The 25,204-nt window shown below is 34.7% G+C and overlaps 2 protein-coding genes across 2 annotated transcripts; one reads left to right on the plus strand and one right to left on the minus strand.

The window, feature by feature from the left end:
• Window positions 1-4,147: 4,147 nt before the first annotated feature.
• On the minus strand, window positions 4,148-11,013 carry LOC132066382 (uncharacterized). Its single transcript, XM_059459703.1, has 10 exons — window positions 10,831-11,013; window positions 9,657-9,713; window positions 9,295-9,366; window positions 7,914-8,003; window positions 6,348-6,354; window positions 6,137-6,246; window positions 5,497-5,601; window positions 4,489-4,688; window positions 4,308-4,377; window positions 4,148-4,198 (listed from the first exon to the last, which is right to left on the minus strand). The coding sequence occupies exons 1-10, from the start codon at window positions 11,011-11,013 to the stop codon at window positions 4,148-4,150; spliced, it is 945 nt and encodes a 314-aa protein (XP_059315686.1).
• Window positions 11,014-17,156: 6,143 nt separating this feature from the next.
• On the plus strand, window positions 17,157-24,039 carry LOC132068518 (uncharacterized). The gene is made up of 5 exons (XM_059462131.1): window positions 17,157-17,375; window positions 18,775-18,917; window positions 19,013-19,142; window positions 22,021-22,212; window positions 23,532-24,039. The coding sequence occupies exons 1-5, from the start codon at window positions 17,217-17,219 to the stop codon at window positions 23,739-23,741; spliced, it is 834 nt and encodes a 277-aa protein (XP_059318114.1). The 5' UTR covers window positions 17,157-17,216; the 3' UTR covers window positions 23,742-24,039.
• Window positions 24,040-25,204: the final 1,165 nt, after the last annotated feature.

Raw genomic sequence — 25,204 nt, forward strand, 5'->3', positions numbered from 1 at the left:
CCTACTTGAACAAGTCATCCACCATTTTCTTGCATTGCAACTCCACAACTTGGCCCCGTCATCGGTGTCGTTTGACGCTTCGACTATCTGATGTGGTAGTAATGCACTAGCATAAATCTTAGCCTTCCTCTGTTTCACTTTCTCAAGATATTCTCTAAACCTCTCTCCATCATGTTTCAACAACTTGTCTTTGTACATTTTCATAGCAACTGATGCAACCCTACCTATGTAAAGGAACGAGAACTTGCTTCCTTAGTCAATCCCTCACTTTGTACGCATAATGTGCATCTTTAGTTTCGTCGTATTACGATTTCTTTGGAAAAACCTTCCTTACAACGGTCTCACATGAAAGTGTTCGCCTATCAAAAGATGAATCTAAAGAAGGACATCATTTTGATGGAAGTGTTCACCTATCCAACTTCAAGTAGTTCGTGAAAAGATCGGATACGCAATTGTGCAACAATTTATAATCAGGATCAAGCCTATATCTGTCAACAACCTTTTTCGCCATATCAATTTTCTTCTGCTCCAGCCATCCTCGCTTTATGTTTCTCGATTTCAACTTTATTTTCATCTTTAATTCCACCAAATGGTCTCCGGCCTCTGTTTTCCTCCATTGAATAAAACTAGGGCTTGTATCTCCTTTCTCTCGGGAATATCATGTTTAAACGTTGAGGTTAGAGCTTTTTTCCACAAGATACTTCAAGAAAAATAGACGGAGACCAGATTTGTTAAGTTTTTGGATAGTTAAAGGACTAAAATAGGTAAGTGTATATTTAAGGGACCATTTTAGACCTGCTCCCATAATTAAGGGACTATTTATGTTGTTTTCTCCATTTGGTAATATAAAAGTGCTTATAAGTATTAGTAAAATATTCGATAAAAAACATATGACTTGGTTTTATCTACAACTTATAAGCACTTGAGCCTTGAGTTTTGGTCAAGCTCTTTTGCAAATTTTCGAAGATTTTCCTCCTAAAACATAATCTTTAAGGGATTTTTACGCTCTGTGTTAATTAGGATAATTACCCGATTTAGCCTATAATTCTCTTTTACATCCTTTAGCCGCCGGAGTCCAACTCGCCTTCATCTTCTCCTCCATCCTCTGCCTTTCTTTCTCACCAACATTAAAGCACCATCTGAGAAGCTCGTTTTTCAGCTTCGTCGTTGAGCTATCCAGATCCATCATTACACCATCGAACCACCATGTACTACCGGATCTCCACCCATAAACCACCAAACTTCATCTTTATTTCGATTTATCCCGTCATTGATCTTGAGTTTAATTTGATCCGGTCTTAGCAAATACGACCTGGTAAAGTGTGTATAAACACGGATTATACATTATTATACACTTTTATACAAAGGATAGAAATGTGTATAAACACCTCTTATGTATAAACACCTCTTGTATAAGTTTGTATAATATTGTAAACCAAAGATAAAAGTGTCTATAAACACGTCTTATACATTATTATACACTTTTATACAAGGTTGATACATTGTCTACAGTAAGTGTCTAATTTTGTATAATACTGTATATCATGTGTATAAACTCTGTTGCAAAAAGAATTGGATATGCGGTGTAAATAAAAAATATGGCTACGTGGATATAATATTTTATGTTGGATTGTATATTATTAAAATTTCCCCAATTTTTAATTATCTTACTAGTTTTTCTCCGTCATTCACACTTTCTTTAATGTAAAAGTTACTTAAAATTTATAATTTCTTATAAATAGCTTTATAGATTATTTTAACAAAAAAGTGCTTACCGACAGTACCTTTTTATCAGATACATTAACAATTAGAGGTGGATCTAGGATTTTAGCTTTATGGGTTCAACCTTTAAGACTAACATTGAACTCATTCGGGCAATTTGCACGATTTCCCTTATTCGGGGTAGTCTTTAATTTTTGCCCCTCAAATTGCTGGTCTTTAATTTTTGTCCTTCGCCTAAAATATCTCGAGGTTCTGGGTTCGAATCTCAGCTCAATCAAAAGGAAAATCGCAAGGCAGAGTTTCGTAGCAAAATTAGGCCTATTCGGGAGCCTAACTTTGTAGAATTCAGAGTAAAAAAAAAAATGACTTAAGATAAACCCATGCCTTGCTAATTTTTTTATAAGGCAGACTTTTCGCGAAGCCTTGTCTTGCGATTTTTTTTTTTGACTGAGCGGGAGTTCGAACCCAGAACCTCAGGGTATTTTCAGCCACTTTTTTAAGCGAAGGACAATGATTAAGGACCAACAATTTGAGGGGTAAAAATTAAAGACCACCCCCCAATAAGGACGATCCGTGAAAAAAAAAATGAACAAACCCCAATAAGGACGATCCGTGCAAAAAAATGAACTCATCTATGATTAAATTATGAGCTCCTATTTATTATTTATTACAATTTTAATAGAATGTTACACATAAATTTATCCTCTACATGAAAAGTATCGGTTCAAATGAACTCGCTAACCTAAAGTTGTGTCCACCTTGTTAATTGTATATTTACATATTCAAAGACTTCTATCCAAAAGTATGTATTTCTCAGTTGTAAAATCTCTACACTACAATCGTTCTCAGTTGTAAAACCACAAAATCGATAACTCTTTCCTTGAATTCTCGGTTGAAGAACCACGAACTCAAATTATTTCTTTAATTCTCAATTGTATATCGATGAATCCGCAGAAATATGTATATGTGCAAAACCTATCTGAAAGTTATTGTGCTTTTGAGATTTAACCAAAATTATTGTCCAATTGTATGAGAAACTCAAGCACAATATTTGGAGTTCAAATTTATAAAAGGGAAACTCCATAACAATATCTGAAGTTCGAACTTATACAAACGGCACTCCGTGACACTATCTTGAAGTTTGAGAAGGAACTATTCAAACTCCATGAATTCTAGGGCTCAATTTCTCAAATAGTTATTAAATTTGTAGAAAAGCTCGACTAAAATAATTTTTGAACTTTTTTGGACAATAGGATCATCAAACTATATGCCCATGTTTCCGAAAAAAGTAAAACAATCCAATTTTGGACATAAGACCCCTTAACCCATTTTTAAATTATAAAAATCATTTAAATATCTCAATTTTATTTTAAAATGTGGAAAATATTAATTCGAACAAGAAGATCATAATATTGCAATATTGTGTCTAAGTAGACAATAAAAGGATACAGTTGAATGGTAGTAGAACTAAGCATATTGTGAATAACTTTCCCTGATATATAAAATTTTCAATTATAAAAAATTATATTCCAAAAATGTGTTTTATTATTGTGTATATATTATTATTGTCTGGGTTGATTTATTGGCATTTTACAATATTTGTTTTAATGTTATTTAAATTTTATTATATCGCATCCCATCGTCAAATCCATAGGATGAAAAGTCCTATTTTATGTGTCGATCAATTTGGTGTGGTTGCATTGTTTGTCATTTTATCTTTATTTTGCTTCCCCTCACTCATCAATTATATTTTCGCCAAAACCAAACATAAAGAAAGATGGAAAGAAGGCTACTTCACAATGCAAACCCAAACGTTGACTCGCACTGCATCTCAAATTCAGAATAAACAATGACTCCAATATTGAAAATTCTCAAGTGTGAGGTTTCTTTTTATTTCACAAATTGATGGATCCCAAGTATATGGACTCAAAAGTACAAAATTTGAATTTATAAGTTTGTAAAACAAAAAACAAGGGCAGAGCAGCTTGAAGTATATACAAGAGGCAAAAAACCTGGTTCTGATGTGCCATGTTAAGTAAATCATCAAATCTATTGTGACTATTTATTCTCTAATTCACGCTAAGGAATCAAAAGCCAAATGTGGAAAGCAAAGTAAAAGGAGAATCTTCATTCAGCAAGCAGTTAGCCTAGTTGGAAGTTCATACTCAAAACCTTTACATATACTACAGTAGCAAAATTGTACTTAGCATACTACCAAGGGAAAACTATTACTCCTAGTTTAAGATCTACAAGTTTCAAGCTTTACACATTACAACATTCAAATATGGTAGCAGCTTGATTTCAGTTACCCAAGAAAGCTCTTTACAAGTATATAGGGAATGGATTCTCCAAAGCAAGTTGGTTGAATTCGTTCCGAAGAATTTTGAGGTATGTTGCTATCTGTACATGCTAGTCAATGCTTCACTCATCTTCCCAACAATATATCCTCCATCATATCTTGCATCTCTGGATCTCGCTGCAAAGGCAAAGGTGAAAATAAATAATTATAACGGTGAGCCCATGGAAGTAATATGAATTATTGCATCATGTTGTTAGTTGTTGAAGAAAGAAGCTGATGGACTCACACTAAAAAGGTTGCGAAAAGTGGTGTCAGTTAGCTGTCGAGGAAAATTGTCTCTCAAAGCATTTAATACCCTGCATTATGAAGGGAGATCAAACAGTAATTCACATAAAATATTAATGGATAATTCGAGACGAAACCACCAATATTATGAAACCAGAGCAGCAGGAACAAAAAGAGCTTACCCGCTTAACTTGGATTTTCCTGAAAGACAGTAATAGCATTGAACAACATATTTTAGCGTCTGTAAAGAGGGGTTTCCAGTAAGTTTTTCTACCATTTGACGCAAGACTTGTACCAGTAACTGAACACGTTCAGGTGAATCACAACAATAGTTCAGCCCTGCCTCTTGCATCAAGATATTCATAACTATGAGCGTTGTAGCCTGCACAGACATAACACTCGTTTCATTTATAGGACCCAAAGAAGATAAAATCGGTCCTTATCAGCAGAAAGCAATATAGTAATTCAGAACAAAAGTTGACAAAGTAGAAAAGTTTGCAAAGCAAAGTATGCTTATCATGGCTCACATTCAAATGAGATATGTATTTGACTGCTCGACAAACTAAAATAAATTATATATGATTTGAAATAAAGAAAGATTTGGAGCGAGTGGGTGCCGATTGCTAACAAACATGACAGGAGTGATGACTTAATGACCAAACAATAGAGTAAGAGTTAGAAGGCAACCTGATAACAAAGAGGTGATGTCCTAAATAGTTCAAAGACATGCACAGTAATACAAATACACCGTGGTTAACAAAGCTCGAAAGAAATGAGGAATCAATGAGAAATAGTGGAAGATACACATTGACTCAAGTTGCTGGAATTTTACATGAGAAAACTAGAAGAATGCAAAGAGCAAGAAAAGGGGATTCGGCGAAAGGTTCATTCCAAAATAAACCAACTTACGCCAAGTCCTATGTATTATTTTTCCTCTGGAAGGGCCTTCTTGGCAAAACCCCTCCTCTGACTTTCCTCTTGATGTGTGGTCCTTCATTCTCATAAATTCATTTAATTTACTCCAGAATTCAAAATGTTTTCATATGAACTACATGTATAGTGTTGAGCACAGTATAGGCATTTCTGATCATAAAATCACGTGTATATCTATTGTTATATCGGAATAACACTCTCATAGAAGATGAAAATGAAATATGTTTGCAAAAGATGAAATTGTAGGCAGGCCTAACCTTCCCAGTCAGTGTATCACCATCCCCCATGCAGTGCAGGCACGAAAGAACTAGTCCTGAACCTAGAAAAAAGTTTAGAATTTCTGGCCCTTGTGGATCATCAAACTGCAAAGAAAGTGAATTCAGAACATCGTATTAGTACTTCTTAGGATAACTACACAGAAACGTAAGATCAAGGGTCACATTACCATACATTAAAGTGAGTCTTTTCAGGAAATCAGATTTGTATTTTGATAAGTATTATGCAGATTAGAATGTAGAAGGAATTTACTTGCATGCAACTATGGACTTTCACAACAGAAGTGGAGAGGAGTCATGGCTTGATTTTCATACATGAAACCGATCTTAATGCATCTATAAGTTTGCTGTGAGTATAAGGGAATTGAAGAACTCATCCTTCTGTTGCATTTAAGGGACAATTATCTGCAGTAAAATAGCTTCTAAGTTTCTGAGAGAAGAATTGTTTTCGAAGTAATATCAATGCAGTTCAGTTATTCAAGCTAGAATACACTACGTTGTTAAGTTTTATTACTTAACATCTGGTCCAAGTTGAAGAATATTGAAAAATCAATAAGTGAAAGCAATGTAATGAGAACTAGGGAGAGAACATGTGCAAATTTGTTTTAAGTTATATTATCACCTTTGCTAGGGCACCAACAAGATCCAAGCTGCTAAGCCTCACAGATGCATGATCACGGTTCTCATTTGTTTGAATTCTAAGAAGTGGGTCAACATAAAACGGTATGTATGCTGCATAAAAATAAAGTATTAGAAGAATAAACTACTTCTGAAATAACAGGAGCCAAGAACAATTTCCAGTTCACTCTGCAATCAGTCTATGATTTCTTTACTTGTGCCCTATCACAATCCACGAAGACAATCAGGAGGATAGAAGGAAGAGGATGAACCATGTTGATAAAGTGCATAAAAGTCAAATGTTTGAGGATAACTAAATCAACAGATAGTCAATGCTTCTTAGCAAATATTTTTGCAGGTATAGTGTGAACATTTACAGTTCATGTTTGGACTACATTAGAATCAGAAACCTTGGAACTGTCGAACTTTTGTATTTTAAAAAAACAACACGTACAGGCATAGATTAAGGACTGACTTACAACCATAAAAGAATAACATAGATAAAACTGACTTATGAAAAAGAACTGCACTTGGTACTATTGGTACGTATTTTGATATGCCAAGAAAAGCCAATAGAACTGTAGTACTGTAGTAATACTTAGGTCAATGGAAAGGTAAAACTAAACTCGTCAATTGAAAATCTATCAAGTTGAAATCTGTTGTTTTGATAGATATGTGCATGCTCATTTGTATCTGTACTAATGTACTCACTTTTTGTAGATTGACAAAGATTTGGCATAAAATTCATTTGTGTGAAGCATTGAAGAATCACGCTACCTTTGATGAGCCCCCATCTTGCTTCTGGGTGAGAGGCCATACACTGCACTCGTATAGCCATAAAAGAATGGTTGTTACATATCACGAAAGAGGAGCATGGTGGTGAAATAGTAAACTACAATATGGTAACATCAAATCCATTTTAGGACCTTCATCCTCTTGATACAGAATCATCTACGTATTTAGTAAGAAAATTTCACTTTGTGAAAATTATATATTGTGTGCACAATTTCCATATAGCCATGCACAAATATCCTGTATACAGGCTATATTCTGATTTTTTTTTTTTCCCTTCATCTGCATTTTAAACCAATTTACTGCAACTAGCAATAGATTGCCAAGCATTGCACTGCATCGACGTTACTTCAAAATCAATTATTTAATGAGTTATACCTTTCCTGATGACACTCTGTAAATATCACACTAGAAGTATCCATAGAACTGAAGTTGCTATGAAGATATTAAAGCAGCTTGCGAATCATTTTTCTAGTGCCGTCATCTAATTATAATGATTGTGATATGATGTATCCGCGAAGAAGAATAAACTGCTTTTTGCATCTATGCTGGTGCTTCAGTGTTTTATAGACATTTCAAGGGGACAAAGGCCTAGGACCTTGAAATGCTCTTGTTTCGTTTTCGTAGGTTATGGTCATCAAATATTCTCTCTCATGCACACATGAGGTGCTATAACCTCTTATTATCTTAACCTTGAAAAATCATGAGACCACGAGAAAGAAAGACAACATTCAGACTGTAATAACTTAGGTATGATTCTAATCTTGGATAGAGCACATTCTAGTCAAACAAGGTTTGAAACAAGTGCAGGAAGAAGATGATGTTGAAAGCATGATTATTTTTGTAGAGTAAATCTTTTACAGTTTTTTTGATAGCAAACATGTAAATATAAAATGCATGAACAAGATGTAAAGTTGACGATACATGCCAAACCAAGGTATATGCAAACCCGTAAGGACAAGTACAGCGGTATAATAGGATATATTCACCTGAAGTACAGCAAGAGCATTACAAACTCGAGTGGATTCCGCCGTGGTGAATGTCAAGGTTAAAAAACTCCGGTGCACTGCTGTTATTTCCTGAAGTAAAGAGAAAAGTTAAGCCTTCGTGTGCACTGCTAATACTTCCTGAAGTAAAGAGAAAAATTAAGCCTTTGAGTGCACTGCTAATACTTCCTAAAGTGAAGAGAAAAGTTAAATGTCACAAACTCGTAGCAATTTAGAGCTCCTCGTCCATCTACATCTTTTGCAATAACATTGGATGTATATGGCTTGTCTTGAGCAAGTCAAACCAAAATTGGGAAGCAACAGATTTTGTGTGAAAGAACTACAACAGTCATAAGCTTCAAAAAAAAAAAAAAAGGCCATCAGGTCTGTCATAAGCTAATTGCTGATTTCTCCTGCTCCCTGCCTGAAGATTACAGCTCCATATGGATTCATTGACATGAAATCATGTTTTTGGACAAACCATATCATTTTCAAATCTTAATTTCAATGTGCAAGGCTCATTGCAACCATCTTCAATCTATCTCAAATCCTACGGCTTATAAATCTCATGAAAAATTACTGTTCTGGCTGTATGACCGGAACGTATGGATCTTAAAATCATTTCTATATTCAATTTCACACATCCCAGAAAAACTATTTTGAAAAACTAACCGAGATACAACCAACGAGTTAACTTACAATAAAGCAACTCGAACGAATATCATGAGCATAATAACATATAAAGGTGAACTAAATCGTAAAATTCTAAAAAAAAGTGTTGTTCTAAAAAATCTCAGAGTTTGGCAATAAAATGCACATAAGTTATTTCTAGTGAAGAACTGATAACTTCCCTGAAAAGGGAATATAACAGGAGTAAATACAGTTCAAAGAATGCAAAGATTAAATCAAACTATCAATTTATTTTACATCTCCCTTTATTGAATACAACAGTAATTGGCCATTTTTGTCAAACAGTAGCAAGCTATAAAGCAGATATCCAGCTGAACCATCTCTCAAAACAGAAATATGATTCAAGAAGTTCTACTTTTGCATTGCTGTTAAGCATTGCCATGCGCAAAGTGAATAGATTTCTTCTTACCAAGAACATCCGCAAAATAATAAAACAACTGTCCTAAAAACTTTCATTTGATAAGTAAACTTAAATATCAAGCTAAATAACATCTATTTATGTAATTGAGTTCACTTTGCATAATTCAGTTTCTGTGTTACGTTTGATATCAATATTACTTAGAATAGGAAAACAAATAAATAAACGTCTAGTTCACAGGTGCTTCTCCTGCACAAGCAGACCTCAAGGTAGAAAATTCAAAATGTCTGAAAATTTAGTTGACAAAGAAATTGACAAAAATTAAAAGAGGTATACCAGTAAAAGTATAGAGGCTGTTTGATAGGAGCTCCACAACTGCAAAGCAAGATTAACGCGATTTTCTCCCCTCTAAAAAAATAAAAAAGAATTTAACATCTCAGAATTGTCACCATAAATTTACCACGGTCAGAAAAAAGATAGTGACCTTATCATTTATCAAGATGAGCTGCATTAAAGTTAACCTTATTCTTCACCGTTAATTTATTATGCTTTATTTTGTAAGTATCAAATTAACCATAGAAATGAGGAAGAAGCTAAGCCAATCTGTTCTTTATCTTAAAGAAAAATCAGGATCCCACAGTGTGTTCTACTTGGACCTACATAAAGTTGACAAAATTGTAAAAACTATGTATATTTACTGTGTTTCTACTTATTTCCACATAATAGTAAGTTGATGCAGTGGTGCTCTGCAATGCCTGAATAAATTGAGTATGAAAGAACTTGCAACAATATGATATAAAGATATATCAACATACATATAGGGTGTGTTTGGTATGACGGAAAATAGGAAAACATTTTCCTCAAAATAGGAGAAAATGTTTTCCTTATAAATTTGAGGGAAAGCATTTTTCAAATCAATAAAAACACACCAACCCACCCCTGCACTATCCACCCACCCACATACCTGCCTACCCCACCACACCCAACCCCTTCAACCCCCCCCAATCCCACCAGTCCACCACACCCCACTTACCCACCACCAAAAGTTGCACTCCAAATTCATTCAAAAACCTCATATTGTTTTGCTTTAGATATATGCAAAATTGCAAATGCTATTGAAGTTACATTTTCAACTTGCATACCAAACACAAGAAAATGAATAGGAAAATCACTTATTTGCTGAGCGGATAACATTTTTCGTGGAAAACACTTTTCGTCATACCAAACACACCAACACTTTTCGTCATACCAAACACACCCTTAGTTTCTGCTCATTTCCACATAATAGTAGTTGACGCAGTGGTACTGAATAACTTGACTACTTTTAGTTGATTAAAAAACTAGCTACAATATCATATAAAGATTCATCAACATACATTTAAACTCAAACAAAATCACTAAAATTACAGAAATACATATACACAGGCCAACTTGTTCGCAATTGAACTAATCAATGGCGGCATTCTTACAGAACATATATATCTTTGTTTTCGATTTAATACTTTAATTGAACGGTGACGATTGATTCAGAACTCAAAATAAACAGTTGGCTTGCTTTCTTGATGACATTGTTGAGATGAATAAGAATAACCTCTTCACAAATATTATAGAAATTCACTTAATTTCCAAGCAAAATTGTTCTTGGAAAACATCTACCGTCGTACCAAACACACCCTTAGTTGATTACTTAAAAAACTTGCTACTACAATATACTACTACATCAACATGCATTTAAACTCAAACAAATCACTAAAATTACACACATAAATACACAGGCCAACTTGTTCGCAATTGAACTAGTCAATGGGGCATAACAAAACATATGTATATCGCTTTGTTTTCGATTTAACTACTTTAAGTTGGCGCACTTGCCTGTTTCATGATGAAATTTTTGAGATGAAGAAGGACCTCTCCACGAATATTCTCATCACGTAAAAACTCTATCAACTGGTCAGGCAACTGCACTGCCAAGTAACTCCAACGTTGCTCCGACGTAGCCATTGCCAAGTAAAGGAGGCGTTCCTCCAATGATGACGGCGGCAAATTATTATTCATTTCCAAGAAAACGGTTACCAAGTTGCTTGGAGAAAATCTTTTATTTTCTTGTTTGATACGTATATGGTAGTAAAGTATTTTTGTGTATGAATATTGATGAGGGAAAGAGAAATGTAGATTTTATATACTACTAAGCGGGAAATGTTTTCCGGGTGTGAGGTGAAGGGGTTGCGTTTCATGCAGAATCTCGGGATTTGAGCTGTGTTCTTAGTAAGACTTTAAAAAATCAGTTTAACTCTATCCACGAAAAGCATTACTATTACTAATATATTTATAATAATAATTATATATATATATATATATATTAAAATATATAGAAGTGGGAGTTGGATGGGACCAACACAGCTACAAATATTTGTACAAAAAAAAAAAAGTGTACTGTCAACTTGAAGTAAAAAAAAAAAAAAAAAAAGTGTACTGTCAACGGTGATTGAATTTCTAAGCTACATAAATAGTACCCTAAACAGGGACGAACTGCATTAACGCGAAGTGTACTATCAACTTGAAGTTTAAAAAAAAAAAGTGTACTTTCAACTTGGACATATGTTATTGGGTGATTGAATTTCTTTGCGTTTCTACTATGGACACCTGTATTTTGCAACTAAATATTACCCTTCAATTTTACTATTTTGGGAACACATGTTTACTTTTTAATCTGTGTGGGGAACAACTGTTTTCCTCTGCCATTTTCACTCATATTCCCCCAAAACACTTTTCCTTCTTTGTTTAGACTTATGTTCTTTTACTACTCTGTTACTAATTCTCTCTGCAAAATTGATGCATTCTCTAATTTCCAAATTGATTGTTCTCCAATGTTGCTCGGTGAGCTCTCTTTCATTTGTCTTTGTGTTGATTAGGTTCCTTTTTTTTTTTTTAATCAGTCTTTGTCTCTATTGACATGTCGGAAATGGAATGGAGAGGTGTCTGCGTTTTTTTGGGTGTTGATAATTTTGTTTAAATATATTTGTCTCATCGATTTGGAAAAACATCTGATGTTTCTTGAACTTTGTATGTGTCAGGATACTCGGGGCTAAGTTATTGCATGCCAGTGTTTTTGCCATTTTTTGAACTGTTGTTGTTGAAAGTTGTACTTACCCAAATTTATGCTGTCACTTAAAAACTAAAAACTTGAATGCTATAAAAAACTAAAAACTTGAATGCTATAGCATTGAGGAATTTTTTTTTTTTTTTCAAAATAATTCCTCAAGCCTTGTTATTTAGAAAGTATTTGGACAAGCCTGTACTAATAAGTATTTATTTATTTATGTGTTTCGTAATTTAAAAGTGCTTATAAGTAGAAAGTTTATTTTTCTACAAAAGAGGTTATTTTAAAAAAGTGGGGTATTTGGCCAAGTTTTTGGGGAAAAAAAAGTGTTTTTGGAAAGAAGTAGAAGTTATTTTTCAGAAGCTAAAAAAAGTAGTTTTGCCTAAAAGCACTTTTAAGAAAAACACATTTAGAGCCCGTTTGGATTAGCTGAAAAAAAAGTGGCTTTTATACATAAGTGCTTAAAGTACTTTTTAAGTGCTGAAATATAAATAAGCAGTTACGTATTTGACAAGAGAGAGTTGCTCAGATGGTAAGCGCCCTCCACTTTCAACCCGAAGGTTGCGAGTTTGAGTCACCAAGGGAGCAAGGAGGGAGCTCCTGGGGGGGAGGGGTTAAAAAAAAAAAGCAGTTACGTGTTTGGATAAAAGTGCTTAAAGGGTTTTTAGAAGTAAGGGTAGTGTTGGAATTAACAGAAAATATAAGGGAATAAAAGAGTAAAGTTGTTGGTCAAACCAAAATGGCTTTTAAGCCAAAAAAATAAAATAAATTGGGGTTGAGCAACTTCTTGGTTTTGGCTTATATTAAGCAGTTTTTAAGTTGAGTGGGATTCAAGGCAACTTATATTGATATATAGATCAACTCAGACTAAAAAGTCAACCCCGAGCCCCCAGGTCAAAACCTAGTTTTTTTCTCCAAAATCGAGTTACCAGGAGCTAGCCTACCGAGCACCACAAAACATACATGCATCTCATCATATAATCATACTTGAGTGGGCCATCTTGCTAACTTATAAATATCGTCAGCGGTAAGGGACAACAGCCCAAAAGATATACATAAGCGTCATCAAGTTGAAACCAAGTATACAACAAAATAAGGACCGAGAAGGTCATAGAACATCTAACTGTGCATAACAGTCTACGAGCCTCTACTGTAGTACATAACATAATAAGGACGGGACAGTATTCCGCCGCGCCCATTTGTACACAAAGGATCATACCAATGAATCGCAACTCTCGAACAAGTGGAGCTGCTCTTGTACCCTGTGAGAAGTTAGCCTATGAGTCCGAATCGTCTCTGTCTACACAGCCGCATGAACGCAACTGCTTCCCCAAACAAAAAGACGTCGACGAATAATGTCTTACGAGTATGTAAGGCATGAATAACAACATAATGAAAGTATGGAAGGAACATGAGATAGGAGAAGTAACTTATGCATCTAATTGCCTCTTAAAGAGGATATCATGCATGCTTAGCTTTTAAAAAAAAAAACATTTTCATACATATATAATATAAGTGTTAGTGTTGCGGAACATGCAGCCCGATCCATAAATGTTAGTGCTACGGAACGTACAGCCCGGTCCATATATTATATCATCCCGCATCCGGGGCATCCCATGTCCGGGGTATCATCATAACCTGACCACTGCAGTGGTGTGCACAATAGGTGCCGTCCCCAGCAGATTATAACGCGGCTCGGTGTGAGAAAATACATACATATATATAAAGCATGCATGAGATCCCAATAAAAGCTATAAGTCTATCAGAATGACGGAAGGTCGGTAACCTCCGATTATCATTATGGAATCATAATCATCACTATATCTCACCTTGAAAGAACAATTACTATAAGGTGAGATCAACAATAATGAATAACATCAATAATCATGAAACAAGCTCAATAATATCATAATGACATCAAAAACTATAAGCTTTGGTATCTCTAAAAATGGAATCATCATCATCATGGAGAACACTTATCAATAATATCATAAGAACCTTGAGAATCATGAGTTTCTAGCATTTTTAGGAATAAGAATATTATGGATATCGTGTGTAGGTTCACTACAACGGAATCATGCCTTAAGAAAGAAAGGGTTAGCCTTAACATAATTTTTCATCTCCTTGACTACTTAACGCTTATCCTTCAGAATTTGCAAATCTACATTCAAGATAATTCGCACCAAGGTTAATTCGGTGAAATGCTTATGAGGTCAAACCAAGCTATTAAGTAAGCTAACGAAATTTGAGCAAAGATTTCCCCTACATTATCTACTTCCTCCAAATTCCAAAACAACTCCCAAACATCACTAACAATATCAACAATAACATAATCAAGATACTACATGACAAACATATACAAATCGTCCTAACTTCCTTCAAAAATCAATCCATAAGCCAACAACATCAACATATCAAACTACAACCTTTATACTATGTTTTTCCTTCACTTTAAACCATTAAAATCCTCCAAAAGCAACTCACTTCAACATATACAGCAATCACATATAATCAACATTCCCATTACCTCAATATGGTATTTCATACAAGACTTGTTTCACCTTTTGTCCAATTTGATGTATTACACGATAGTCTAGCGAATATAACTTCGGATTAACTCAATTCATAATTATAGAGGAAAGATCTTACCTTATTAACTTTCAATTGGTCCTTGATGGCTTCAAACCCAATATCCCGCCATCTTTCACCTTGCTTCACAATAATCACGATAATACGATGTTGTCACGAGCTTCCCGAGCCTAGATTACATAACCTCCTTATGATTTTCTTGGTTTTAATAATATTGAATGTTGGGAGAGTGATCCCTGAAGTTTCTAGACATTTTTAGGTGTAAGAATGAGTGGGGATAGGTATTTATAGGGTAGAAGGTCAATTTCCACCGACTTAATAATTACCCTTCGCGTTCGCGAGGCCTTGGCTCGCGTTCGCGAAGAAGCTTCTGATGGCCAATTTTGAAACGTCTATAACTTTCTACTCCGGTGTGATATCGACGAACGGTTTGTTGCATTAGAAAGAAGACTCGCTGAACTTCCGTTTACATAGGTTATGGATTCCGTAACTCCTCGTATTCTAGGAGATATACCTCTCTAAAGTTGACTCAAAATTTCTGTCCAAAATTCAGCCAAATTTTTTCAAATTTTCGACAAACTTATTTTCTTCGATTTGCTTGATCCTGGAATCTTTAGACACTTCTTAACACTTGTTAAGAGTATTCCTTAATCTTATAAGGGTTCCATGACCTCTCCGAGCTTACGTTAGTTAACTCACAACGCAAACGACACGAAAATTTTCGAGATGCAACATTTTTTAAGGGATTCATATATGGAATTTCACCCTAAAACAACTTCGAATCGACCTCCAAATTCATATATCTCACTAAGTTAGGACTAATTTATCAATACCAGGTATAACACTCATTGGTCAACAGGCTCAGATTCATGATTTGAGAGTTCTAATAGGTTTGTATGACGATTTTGGACTAGTCTTCAAGTACACTACTAAAAACTGAGGTTTTTCCCATTGACATTCAGTGGGAATTTGTTCTATAAGACATGATTTTCCCACCTCATTTGCACCGAACCAGCTCACTGAGAAAACGCATGGTGAGAAATAGGTTCCCACTGAAACGATGGGAAACTTTCTAATTTTTCCATGTGAAAACACTACTATTTAGGTTTTTTCCACCGACATTCAGTGGTTTATAGGAACTGAACATTTTTCAGGAGGAAATCGGTGGGAAAATAAACATTTTTTAGTAGTGATTTTAGTTAGATTTCGATGAGTTTCAAACGAGTTTTGAATGTGTTGTGAAGCTTTGGCATTGTTTTTAGCATAACAGTGCAACGACTCAAAGACTTCTGGGAAAATCACTAATTAAGTATTTATTTAATAGTTAAGCAAGCATATGTTTATGTGGGACGATATCGATATCACTCTATTACTTGTCGTGTATACTTTTGCACGTGTTTGGAAACAACGTAGAATCACAAACTCCTTAACTTTTTCCTTGCGTCCTCAGTTGTAGAATTTCTGTACAAAAATTCTTAAGTTCTTAGTTGTGGAGCTACAAATTCGATAATTCTTTCCTTGAATTCTCAGTTGTAGAACCACAAATTCAGTGATTATTTCTTTAGTACTCAATTATTGATTCATGAATCCACATAAATATATTCATGGGAAAAAACCTATGTGAAATCTATTGTGCTGCTGAGATTTAATCAGTATTATTGTGTAATTGTATGAGAAACTCAAGCACAAAATCTTTGAAGTTTTTTAAATTTATAAAAGGGAAACTCCTTTTAACAATGTCTTGGAGTTCATACTTATACAAATGAAACTGCGACACTATTTTAGAGTTCGAGAAGGAACAATTCAAATTTCATGAACTCTATGAATTTTTCGTTTGAATTGCATATTTCCCTCGTTTCAGCTTACTTGGCCCATGTTGACTTGACACACCTTTTAACAAAATATTTATTAGGAATTTATTTTACTAAATTAACTTAATTAATTATGTATTGAAAATGGAAATTTGACTACTCATATTTTATATAGTTATTTAATAATAAGGGTAGTATTGTAATAACAAATTTCTCTTGATTTGAAAATGAACAAGTAAGAACCAAGTAAAATAAACCGGAGAGAGTATTTGAATATCCATAATTTTTTCCAACTCCAACGCATCCGGTTTGGAGTGTCACATGTAAAAATTTTGAACTTTAGTAGATCAAACTAAAATTGTATTTTAATCAAAAATATTTTTGTCTAAATTAATTTTTTATATTAAGAAATAGCATAACATTGAATAATTTTAAATGGTACTCCCTCCGTCCCAAAAAGATTATCTTCTTTCCTATTGTTAATCTGTCTCAAAAAAATTAGCACCTTTTTATATTTAAAATAATTTAAATTTATGATATAATTTATAACCATACAAATAACTAAGATTTATTTTAAATTATATATTTTCAATTTTTTTTTTTTTAAATTTATATCAAGTCAAATTAAGATTTTTTTTGGGCCGGAGGGAGTAGTCATTAAAAGCTTGATAAAAGTGGCTATTTGTCCATGTCATATGTGCTGGGGCTAAAATAAATTAATCCCTTGAAGCGTTGAACAAGTGAAGTTAGTGGAAGGGATGATACGGACTTGTACTAGACTATTCTCAAGTAGCCTTTTCATTGTCAAACCTACACACACTACAACACTCTCGAATCGTCTCTTTCAGGTTCGTGCAATGGCTACATCTGCTGCTACTACTCCCTTCAAAAAAGTCCAGATTCAAAGAGATGACACTGTAAGTACTATTCCCTCTGTTTCAATTTGTTTGAATCTATTTTTTTTTAGTCCGTATTAAAATGAATGTGCTCTTTCCTAATTTGAAAATAAATTCACACTTTATGAATGATTTACGGTCACACAAATTTTTAAGGCTTATTTTGAATCACAAGTTTTAAAAGCTTTGCTTCTTTCTTAAATATCGTGTCCAGTCAAATGAGTTCACGTAAATTAAAATGGAGGGAGTATTTCTTTCATTTTCCATTTATCCAATTGCTTTACTTTTAAGCATCGAAACGAGATTCTCCCTCCGTCTCGAAAAAGATTGTCTTAGTTTGACTTGACACGCAGTTTAAGAAATAAAGGAAGACTTTTTGAAATGTGTGGTTTGAAACAAGTTTTAGATATTTGTCTCCCTCTGTGAAATTTTGGTATTGGAAAATGGACCCAATAGTGGAATGGAGATTTTGAGATTCACTTAGTGGGCGTTTGGACAAAAAAAAAAGTGTGAAATTTGAAAAAAGAAAAGTACTAGTATTTGGGAAAAAGTTGAAAACTGGTATTGGAAAATGGAGTTGTGTTTGGACATGAATATAAATTTGGAAAAATGTTGAATTTTTGTGAGTGATTTGTTGTGAAAAATGTGAAAACAGGTATTTGAAGTTTTTCCACTTTCGGAAAATTGTAACAATTCTATGTCCAAGCATGTGTTCGGAATAAATTCAGGAAAAAAGTGAAATTATCCATGGCCAAACGGGCCCTTAATATTTTTTGAGAAAACATTTATACTTATTTTTTTTTTTCTGAGAAAGAGATTCACCTATTTTCTTGATAAATCTTACTTAGCTTAGGATTGAGGTGTAGTAGATTGATTGACTGATGACCTTTCAATTTTCTTACATGGAGCGCGAAGGGGAGAGAAAAATCAGGCGACTTGGAATATAAAGAATTGTTTTTTTTTTTTTTTAAAAAAAATTGGATTAATGGGATAGTGTGCAATTTTCGTAGAGAAGTGTTGATTTTGATAAAAAATTCTGATTTAGTTTCTGAAAGATGGAAGAACAAACATTTGGCGTGCTTGGTGTTTGGATAATTATTGGTTGTGATTAAACAAGTTCATGTAAGATTGAATTGAATAGAGTGGAGTTATATCATAGGATTCATATTATTGATTGCAACTAATTTGGGATTGAGGCATAGTTGATTGATTAATCACTTTAAAAGAGCTCTTCCGTGTAATGGTGTTCGAGATGTCTTGGATGTCTTTTTGTTCTAAGCTGCTGTATATCTGTCTCACTTTCTCTTCGCGTACTAGAAGGCCTCAACTGGAGATGCGAGTTGTAACTTAGCCTGACCAGTAGAGTGGGACGTATTCTTTCTTCTTCTTACTGATTCTTTTGAGGGATCTTATCATGCAGACATTTGATGCATATGTAATTGGAAAAGATGATGCCCCTGGAATAGTTGTGCTTCAGGAGTGGTGGGGTGTTGATTTTGAGATAAAAAACCATGCTGAGAAAATTTCTCAATTTGATTCTGGCTATAAGGCACTTATCCCTGAGTAAGACCCCTTTTAATGAACTTCAAGTTGATGAACATCATATCTCTCACGATGTAGCTGACTGTTGATGTATTTCTTTTACTTTGTGATTTCAGCTTGTATCGTGGAAAAGTTGGGCTAGATGTTGCAGAAGCACAACATCTGATGGATGGTCTTGATTGGCAAGGGGCTGTCAAAGATATTCAGGCTTCAGTTAATTGGTTGAAGTCAAACGGTTCCAACAAGGTGCGTGGCGTTATACTACAGTCAATTTCATCAACCAAGATGGTTCAACTTGAAGCTATTGGTTCATGCACCTATTAATTTCTCAGACATCAAATTTATGGATGTTTTAGAGTATAAAGTTTGACTAATTATATAGACTGCATTTAGAATCTTGTCCGGAGCAGCTGAACTATTGGTTGAGACTTAATGTTTCTGAAAATGAAACGAGGAGACAAGATTATAGTTCTCCTTTGTTGCAGAGAGTTGAAACGTAGATTGGTCTCTTAATTACATTATAAAAAAGGACTGGTCTCTTAATTAATATAAGTATTAGTTAACTGTGTGCTGGAATGTTATCTAATTGCATTTTCAACTTAAATTTAATCAGAAAGAGAAAGGAAATAGGTATTGTCAATTGAAATGATCTGATGTGGGTACGCTGAGGTTCTATCGGTAGAATTCTTGTACTAAATCTTATCTTCAGGCTATTCTTATATTTTTTTCGATAACGGTGGTGTCCAAGCCACTTGAGCACATCTTGACTAACTCACCGAGTACCTGCTACTTCCATCAGTACATGTATCGGTTACGCAGATCGGAAAAATCACCTATTATTTTTGTCTCTGTTGGGATTTGAATCTTGGTCTTCTAGGCCTCCCACTTCATTAATCATTTAGCCACACCATCTTCTAGTTCTAGCGTCTCATTATCCTTGAACATTTACAAGGAAACATCCCAATGGTGACTTAAAAAGCAACGAAGAAGTGGCTTATTTGATCATATATTTTGGTGTTCACCTGTGAAACTTCATAACAAATGCTTCTAGTAAGCGGTTTGGTGTTTTTGCAACATCGGACTACAGATTTACATATAATCCTTTCATCCAAAGTAATCTGTGTCATTCCTTGTATGACCTATGTCAACGTGATATCAAATACTTTCAGAGGAAGGTCTTGTTAATTGTCCTTCAATTTCTTTTGAATGAGGCTCAGCAATTTCTTAGAACCTATTTTACTGTGTCACCTATCAACCTAAAGTATACCCACCATATTCCACATGATGGTACGACTTCTCTTTCTAACTAAATTAGACAATGCATATTTTATGAGAGAATTTGCTAAATAAATCAGGATCCTTAACGTTACCTAAAATAAATTAAATTCTAGATTCCTTACTAATGAATCATACGGAGCTGGGAGCTTGAAGGGACTGCCATGTAACGCTGGAACCTACTTATTTGTTCTCTTGTTTGTTTTATTGAAATCCACCAAATATTATTTTCCTCTCTTCCAGATGCTTCCACTTTCATGTGAAACCCGTTCCTCTCATACCATCTTTCTCTCAAGCATGTCAATCTCTTTATTGTGGTGTCTCTTGAATATGCCGAATGACCCTGATCCTTTAGCTTCAATCTTCAAAAGTCTAATTGGATTATAAGAGAAATATGAACAAAACCCTAAACCCCTCCACCCTTTTCGACTTAAATATTAGACGTTTGTCTGCATAAGTGGATTATAAAAGAAATATGAGCTATTTAAAATCTGAGTTTGATGTAAGCGGTGCTTTAGTTTCTTCAAAGCTGGTTTACCTCATCTTCGATGAATAACATTTTCAGCTTGAATCTCCATGTTCAACCATGTTCCTGCTTTCTGTTATATAATAAGGTGAGGCGGGCTTTTAGTGGAATCTTGCATGAAAGGCCAAGAGTCTTCGGCACATAAATGGGCCTTTTTGCTATTTTTGGTTTTCTCCTTCTTTCGCAGAATAATTAACTATTTAACTTCTAATGAACTTTACTTATCAAAGAAAAAGTATCTCCATTATGACGGGTGTGATCTAGTGGTCAATGAAGCGAGTTGAGAACCATGAGCTTTCATGTTCGATTCACAATGGAGGCAAAAAGTACTTGGTGATCTCTTCCCATATGTCTGAGCCTTGGTGGATAGAGTTACCTAGTGCCTGTGCTTGTGGAGGTAGTAGGTGCCCCATGGAATTAGTCGAGGTGCATACAAGTTGGCACATACACCACAGTTATGACAAAAAAGTATCTCCGTTATGCCAGTACTGATTGTTAGCATTAAATGGCAGAGCCACGTATCTAGGAAATTTTTTTAGCGAATTCTTTGGCAAGTATAGCTCAGTCTTGTCAATATTGGTTATTTGAGCTTGTTATACTTGCTAGTTATTATCAATATCACTTTTGGGATGGAAAAAACGACAAACTCAAGACACTTCAGTCATGGGATGCTGTCAATTATAGGACATTCATTTCTATAACTATAGAACACTTGCCATTAGAGCATTGACTGTATGGAAATTTGGAGGTTAGGGGGTTGTGAGAGATGATAAGTAGCTGCTTGAAGCAAGGAGATTCTGATGTAACTTTTGTAATTCCATAGTAGAGACATGCATTACGAGATAATAAATTAGTTTTAGCAGTATTAATGTTAAATATCCGTAAGGCAACTTGTCTCCTCTAATCTAACAAAAGATGAGAAGTTAATGCGTTTCTCCTTTCCACTTTTCTCCCTTAGTTGTTCTTTTTGAAATCCACTCATACTCGAAAACTTTGGCAAATGATGCACTGATTTTAGTCATGAGATGTTGTAAATCATATTTTAGGTTTCCTTGGGGTTTCTTTAAGTTATTAAAGCTTAAAAGAAAAAAAAAGATCCAAGGTCATCTTCTCACCATACATATAGCAAAGTCTTGTTCACTCCCATCGAACTGCTTACTCTAGAGCATGCAATGTGTTGATTCATCAAGTAATGCTTAATTTTTTTGTTTTTTTGACCTCATTATACACTTGATGATCTTTGTGGACATGATAGAGTTGTCAGCATTGTTTAACTGATATTTTTCATGCGAGAACTTATGATTTACAAATGTGTGGTATTAGGTTGGTGTTACTGGATACTGCATGGGTGGTGCTCTTGCCATTGCAAGTTCTGTTTTGGTCCCAGGGTTAGATGCTGTTGTAGCCTTTTATGGGGTTCCTCCACCGGAGCTTGCTGATCCTGTTAATGCTACGGCACCTGTGCAGGCTCATTTTGGTGAAGAGGATGCTGTTGTTGGATTTTCAGATGTAAAGGTACATTTCCTCCTAAAAGGGTTTTTTAGCTTACTGTGGTTCGTGCTACTTGGCTTCTGTGATATGCATGTTCCTGTTTTCGTGTCATGATCATGGAACATGGTTATGATGTGCCATTGTGCATTTTCAACTATTTGGTCATTCCACTTTCCTTGGCCCTCTTTGGCTGGTGCTGTTACCGTGGCTCATGCTGAATGAACATTTAGTTTCTGCAATTCTTTGTGGGGTTATTGAAAGGGGTTGGCGACTTGGCGGCTAATGGTATACGTCATCGAACATGTTATTGCAACACGCTATAGATATAGATTATTCTATGTTGCTTAGATTCTTCAAAATCCTTGCTGCACTTTTGTCGATCCAAAATGACTTGGGTGTGGGATCCATACTGGATTTTGTACGCCTAACTTGGGTGCTGTGACTACACCTATAGCCAAGAAGTATAGGTTGATTGGATAACTTCAATTTATCGTCAAAAGTATATACTTATATATCTCATAATATTCATCTATTGGCTGTATCGTAACACCTATACTCATACTCTTATCCATATCTTTGAATTGTAAGATCTATGGGATGACGAATCCGACTCAAGATACGTTCATGTATCCGAGCAACATATGATGTAATTGTAGTACACACAGACATCTGTATAAGGGTTGTGGCTTTTGTTTAAATATGAGTTCTGAATTGCTTTTGATTTCACATAGGTTCTTCAAGATCCACCGATAAAAAAGTAAATAAATAAAAAAGGAAGGAGAAAATGAAAACTCAAATAAGGTTAAAGTCTTGGGTTTTAAGAATATCCATATCTTCATTGGTTGATGTAACATGGAAAAGGAATGATCGGGACAATAGAAGACAGACTGTAAACAAATGAAAGGGGTCCTTCCTGAAGTATTTGTTGAACAGCTATAGAGCAACGAATGTGGTATTGAGCATCTTGGGCTGATCATTTATTTTGCTCATGTAATGAAGATGCATACTCCCTCCGTTCCATAATAACTGGTATTTTAGGCTTTTCATTTTGTTTCAAAATAAGTGGTGTTTTAGGATTTCAAGAAGAAATTGGTCTTGTTCTTCCAAACTTACCCTTATTTATAATCAAGAATCATTAAGTAGTTTTTTTTTTTCTAGGCATTAATTAGGGGTATGTTCGTAAAAACACTCATAATTTTCTAGGAGAGAGCAATTTCTTAAGGGGTGTGCATAAACAAAAAACACCACTTACTATGGAACGGAGGGAGTAATTTGGACGTATAAATATAAAAACATATAGTTCTTGTGATAGAAGTCAAACCTATCTTTGTTATTGTTTGTAGACTGCAAAAGCTCTAGAGGAAAAACTGAAGAAATCAGGAGTTCCACATGAGGTTTACTTCTATCCAAAGGCTGGACATGCGTTCATGAACAAGTCGCCGGAGGGTGTTGAGAGGAGGCAAAAGATGGGGATGCCTGATGTAGAAGATGCTGCTGTCGAGCAAGCTTGGTCCCGCTTCCGCTCATGGATGAGTCGCTTCTTGTCTGCCTAAGTTGCGTTGCTTGTTTTTTATTCTATAGTAGGTTGTTGCATGGTTACCATGATAATTTGATGTGTCTTGATGATCCGGGACGTTCCCTTAAAGCTTGCATTTGGCCCTTGGAATGTTTGTAGATGGGACATACATGTGCTCGATAGGGATTTTAGAGTATCCCATAATAGTGCACTTCGTTAATGTCCAGGAAAAAAGTATTGAGCACTGAATAAATAAGCCATTGTCCATGTGGTCGGTCTGTATTATCAGTGTGTGCAGAGTAACTATCACTATTGAGCTTGCCACCACTTTCTCCCTCTCATTTTCTCTACTTGTGGTTCATCTTTTTAAGTCAACTTTATATGAAGACCGAGGCAGTGGTATATTGAAAATAACAGCTGAATTAAATTGTAATTGATACAAAATTAGAATAATTTGATCCATACATAATAAGGAACTACATTTTCCCTGTGATAATTAAGAAAAAGCCATAACTGAAAAAAATTTTGAGACTAATAGAAGGAAAAAAGAAGAAAAAAAGTGAAATGAGCAGTACGACTTGCTATCAATAATGTTGGAGAAATACTTGAACTATTGACTTTATTTTTGTCATTGCTAGTGTTATTTATTAATTTACTGCTAGTGTTTTTTGTTAATTTACTGCATCATTATTGTTGCCATTGGCCATTGTGGCTGTAGTATTTTTATTAGTAGCGTTGTTGAGAAATTTTGTCCCAATTGGGCACCCCCCAAATCTTGGGACATTTGGAGGCCAGAGAATTTTGATTGGTTATATAAAGTTTATCCAAAAGTTTGAGGTTTAAAGGGACTTGGTTAGATGTTTCTCTAAATTGCTAAGAATTTGAGAGTTGAGTTAGGTCCAATGTAACGTAGGAAAATAGTGGGGAGGCTGAAATTGTGGCCATAGTAAAAAGGAAGAAGGGAAGATAGTTGTGGCCAAAATATTTGAAGTCATTAAGCCATCTGCACTTGGCATGGAACCTGAGACCAACTCTTCTTGCTGCTATTGCCATCGCAGCCAAACGTGACTCTCATTATCATGATCCCCGTCATGATAACAAGTTCTAAAACTTAATCAAGAACCTTATCATATTAATGAATCAATTGATATTACAAGTTTCAAAACTTAATCAAGGACTTTATCATATTAATCAACCAATTGATAATACTGTACTAAAAGAATTTCATGTGTCATATATTTATATTAAATAACGTTTGCAAAAATATGTTCAAAATCATTGAGATGGAGGAGGAAAAGACGCTCAGCTTAATTAGATCAAGTAGAAAGTTAAATAATGAAGGGTTTGTCGAATGAACTGTCACTCGATGTGGAACAATTTCAGTCATTCAAAATATTAACTTGATATTTGGATGCTGAATAATCTCCTCTAATTTTTTCATTGACAGACTAACAAATACTATAATCTTCTATATATAATATAAAGTTAGGCATAGACAAG

This window comes from Lycium ferocissimum, chromosome 8 (genome assembly GCF_029784015.1).
Source record: "Lycium ferocissimum isolate CSIRO_LF1 chromosome 8, AGI_CSIRO_Lferr_CH_V1, whole genome shotgun sequence".
NCBI classification, from domain to species: Eukaryota; Viridiplantae; Streptophyta; class Magnoliopsida; order Solanales; family Solanaceae; genus Lycium; species Lycium ferocissimum.